Genomic DNA, 4,936 nt, shown 5'->3' on the forward strand with positions numbered 1-4,936 from the left:
CAGGTCGTCAACCATGTGGCCGTTGGCGAAGGGCTATAATGCAGTAGACGTTGCTCATCACCAGCCAGTTAGTACGCAGTTCAGGCGTTATGCATCTTTGTAATCTTTGAAGAGATAGGGAACAAGTGAGTAGTCTTTGAAGCTTATTGAACCAAAGAGTTTCGTGATTGAGTGTTAGTGAAGATGCGAAGAAGTTTTTTCATAGTTCATCTTAAACGCTACATTAAAGTCTTCATTGGCTGACCCCAAAGTAATTTGTTCAATATTAATATGTGGTTTTCATGGCCGTTTAATCACATCTTTAATTGACTTGTAGGAACTACCTAAATTTCCTGGTAGAGGAAATGAAGAATCCTGGCAGGTACGTGCCAAGCAGGTCAATGTGGCCTATTTCGAATGAAGATGGGACATTAATGCTGGTAGCACCGTTGTAGAAATCTACCGTTGGCCATCGGAATCGCGCTCACCCTGGTAACTGGTCTGTACATGCTGACAAACATTGCTTACATGGCGGTGCTCAGCCCCTACGAAATGCTGGCTACAGGCTCTGGATCCTCCGCTGTCGCTGTGGTGAGTTCAGTCAATCAAACTGCTGGGAAGGCTTTATACCGTAGTTATGTGGAGGAAAATTAGGCGCAACCTTGGGAGGGGGTACTTATGTGTATAAAGTAGGGAAGGAAATGGAGAGGGGGTTTGCAACTGCACAGATTTGAACACGTACTCAATCCGTTAGTATCGATGTGTGCTGTGAGTTAGAGGAAACTCCTTTGTAAAAACCACTAGCATCATGTTACTTTCAGGTGTTTGCCAAGCGTGCAATGCCCTGGATTTCCATGCTTATGCCTGTCTTCGTCGGTGCCTCTGTATTTGGAAGCATTAATGGTCTGGCGATGTCGATGTCTCGGTGGGTTACTTTTCTTTATTTGCCTCTTAATGAGGATCTTGAATTAGCTGTGATTTCGTGATTAAATTATATTTCCTTTTAATTTGTCTGTTCTAAAGTTTGACATACACTGGAGCCAGAGAAGGGCACATGCCCTCTATTCTCGCCATGATCCATCATTGCAACCTTACACCTATTCCCGCTATTCTGATATTGGTAAGACCTTTCTTTAATGCCTCCTAAAGTTACTGACCGATTTCAATCCTTAATCTCCTATAAATGCCGTTTTTCTGTTTACCCTGAAGCCAGATCACTGGCTATTGTTCTTCGGGTAGAGGCATAATGGTAAATCATCTAGTTTAATCGCCATTAGCTTCATTAAGCAATGAATGGCAGAATTGGACCACCTGACTAATAGCATGACCAAGTGATGTTTGGGTCAGTAATAGTCAGGTACAATACATCAGTGTGAAGTCCTTTCAGGCACTTTTAATCTCATTTTTGTAAAGTCAATCACTGATCTTGAATGAAACATCTCTCAACTGTTTTCCGGTTTCTTTGGCGAGTGGTGATTTGCTCTTTATTGTGTTTTTCACCGCAGCTTGTGTTGGCCGTCAGCTACCAGTTTTACAGTGACCTGTTCGCGTTGATTGAGTTGGCGGGCTTCGCGTTCGCCTTTATTGCAGCTTTGGCTGTGACTGCCCTCCTCTACTTGCGGTACAAGGAGCCCAATCTGAAGACATCGTTCCAGGTAAACAGCATATATCTTCGTACTTTGTTTTTTTGCCCTTTTGACCTTACTGCGACTCTCTGGGGTGGCATTTGAAATTAGGGTTGCATAAGACCTTAGTGCCTTTGCCTTGGTTCGCGCAGCTACCTATATTATTCCCCATCGTCTTCCTGGGATGTGATCTGCTAATTCTTATGCTGACGATATATCAACAACCGCGTGAGTCGCTCTCCAACGTGATTCTGATGTTGGTGGCGGTTCCCATCTACTGGTTGGGTGTTTCGTGGGAGAACAAACCAAAGGGCTTCCAGAATTTTATTTGTACGTGATTTCATTCCATTCAGTTATGAATGTTCTGAGACACGGTGTCACGCCTTTTGTGATCTGTTTTCCTTCCTTTACAGATAAGGGCACAGTATTTCTGCAGAAAGCGTTTGCCTGCGTGCCAGTGGAGGATGAGTCTCAATTGGAGGGGAACGCAGCTGCTCACGACGTGAACAATCATGTTGAGACCTTCTAGGCGCTTGGCGTTTATTTTCCACTCAGAAGATTCTCGTCCGTAAATTTACTGTGATTTCCTTGTCAGGAATTGTAGGTGTTCCCGCCCTTTCCCCTTGTGTCTACGTCCCGATCCTTCATCTCTATTTTTGTTGCTTCCGTGATGATCGGGCTGGTATCTGTTGGCCGTTCCTCTGAAAACTCTTTACTCTTGTCTGCTAGGTTGTCCATTCATTCCAATATGAATTGGTGTTCTGACTAATTGTTACAACTTCACGTTCTATTTTTGTTACTTGTTCATACCAGTTCTCCCATCCCGTTTGTACTTGTGCACTTTTCCATCCCTCTTATTGGTGTGGAATAATATACATTGTTCCCGTTTTCTCCAAAAGCTGCTCATCATCACAGGGTACTGGTGTTTGGACAGAATTTTCTCTCCTGTTTAATTACGTGGAGATCGTCTCCGTGAACTGTCCGTTGTCATAGCTCACAAATCCGGTCTTTAGGTGGGGAAGTTTAGTTACATGCAGTGCTTTAGTAGATTTTGATCATTTATACCTTTATGTCGCTCCCACTAATCAGGCCTTCACTCATTCTGCTGCTTCGCTAGGATTGGAATCGGAGGCAGTTGATTACTTCAGCGGTTTGATTTTATGTACTCAGAATTAAAAAAGGGCGCGATTAAGCCAGCAATGCATGTTGGAACATCATAAAAATAGGGTAGTGGGAATGCGTGGCGATACAGATGGAAGTTTACTACTGCATTCCGAAGTCAATGCTAATTTTATTCATCTCAGTTCTCTTAGATGCCTTCTTTTGAAGAAAATCTTGCGACTTACTTTGGTTCACCCCTTACATGATGTTGTATGTAGTTTTGGAGCTCAACAAGGATAACGTTCGAAGGATTCACTTTAATATTCGCCTGTTGATGTTTACTACACTATTTTCTCCAATCGAATCGTGGCATCCTTTTTTCGCTTTTGTTTGACTCCATTAGGTCTACCTCGCCTCGCATGATGCCCTTTGACAACGTGCAGTCTGGTTATCCTTAACTCTGTAAAATTTTAAGATGTTGTATTTTTTCGGATAAATAGTATGTGATGAGAAATCTCGCCTTTTCACCATTTTAAGTAAGTGAACTCGATTCCTTGTCTTGCTGCACCCCCGGCGTCGTCGTTGACTTTCCCTTACATTGGTACGTCCGCAAATGCAGTCGATTGCGCGCTTTTTATTGGAGGTCACATTTTGTAAACCTATTTCAAGGGATAAAGAAAGCGATTACGAGGCACGAAATCTATCTAAGGGAGGTTCTTCTTTGTAAGGTTTGAAAGGCGTCATAACAATTACTGCTTAGTTTAGACTCGAATTTTACCAACCATAAGGCAAAATTATCTCTCTAAGGACGAGCAAAACATACCCAAAACGCGGTGGTTCACGTGTAACATTCGTGATGAAGATAAAGAGGAATTTTTAACAGACAGGCCTTATTAGTGTACGAAGTTGGCACTCTCATCCAGTCGTGGCAATCTGTTTGGCAGCCATTTGTAGCAGTGTCACCCCACTCACCATACACGGCGAAGTCAATTGCACTTGCCAATCTGACCATTAGTATTATATAAATTCTGTGATCAAAATGGTGCTACGGGCTACTTAAACATATTCCAAGCCGGAACATTCGGTGCTGGGTCTCTTCCACACGCTTAGACGTGTGTCGAGTTAGAGCTCTGCGTTTGTACCGCTAAAGCGCTTTTAGATTTTGCGTTTGCGTCAGACAAAAGTGCCGAACAAAATCAAATAAAAAGAGCAACATGATTTGTGAAAAAATTCCATATTTCGTATCCATGACGGCTGTTAACATACGGCACTGTTAATCACCTCCAGGTTATGATTTATTTCCGTGTTCTTGATCATTTTGTGTAGCAGTGTTACAAGCACTCACAGTGATTGTTCATTAAGATTACAATGTCTAAGCTATTTTGCTTGAAATGTACACAGGAAATGTATGTTTAATGCTGATGTAGGTTATATCTAAATGTCAATCCTGCGTACGCCTTGTAAGTCACTATCTGAAGTTTAAAATAATCGCTTTTTCAAAGTACCCCTTGTAACAGCTTGCAGGCACGTAAGGGACATGCTGTGTGAATGAGGATTTGCATGATTTCTCACGGCATCACACCTCTGAGCAAGGTCACTGTCACCGCGCTCCCCTCCTACGACCCTGCTGCGTGGTAAGGCAGGCGACGTCTTGATTATAGAGGTGTTGCTCCATGCACGTCAGTGCGATATTTTCATGGTTTTGCATAGGATCTCAGACGTTTTATTTAGTCGGAGTGACTGTTTTGTATTATCCTTCGTTTGTAGGCTGGAAAATGGTTTTTGATGTCATTTAGAAAGGAAAGGAGAATGAGTAACCGTGGTTGAAGGGAACTTCTCTGCTGGTTCACACTGAATTTTGCAGCCGAATGCGGCTGATTGAGGTTACTGAGCTAGCTGAGGCATTTGTGGCTGAGAATGGAGCACAGCGCTTAATTATGTCGCTGTGCCTTTTCTGCTTCCTTCAACGCTGCCTCCGTCTAGATTCCTAATCCGACGAATTGGTGTTACTGATAGGCACATCTACAGTGATTCACAAACCCACATGAGGTGTAAAAAAGGGGCGCGTTGCGGCGATTTTACCCTAAACTTGGCATTTTTAACCAAAATAATGGATTGCGATGGATGGCAGGATAGCAGGGAGTGTATCAATCGCTCGCTGCTGTAAGATCTGTTATGCTCTGGTAAATGTGTTGGAAATTTCCCCCTTTTACCCAAATTGGTTGTAGTAA

General features: G+C 43.0%; 1 protein-coding gene across 1 annotated transcript; it reads left to right on the forward strand. All coding sequences in view use genetic code 11, as the record gives it.

Annotated features, from left to right (window-relative positions):
* Positions 1–344: 344 nt before the first annotated feature.
* EGR_10979 (Large neutral amino acids transporter small subunit) lies at positions 345–2,133 on the forward strand (the record flags this gene model as incomplete). The annotated part of the gene is made up of 6 exons (XM_024500228.1): positions 345–361; positions 435–570; positions 801–908; positions 1,485–1,634; positions 1,757–1,934; positions 2,018–2,133. 6 exons carry the CDS (start codon positions 345–347, stop codon positions 2,131–2,133), a joined length of 705 nt encoding a protein of 234 aa, XP_024345357.1.
* Between the last annotated feature and the right edge of the window lie 2,803 nt (positions 2,134–4,936).

Source organism: Echinococcus granulosus (genome assembly GCF_000524195.1).
Source record: "Echinococcus granulosus chromosome Unknown EG_S00318, whole genome shotgun sequence".
Classification (NCBI taxonomy): Eukaryota; Metazoa; Platyhelminthes; class Cestoda; order Cyclophyllidea; family Taeniidae; genus Echinococcus; species Echinococcus granulosus.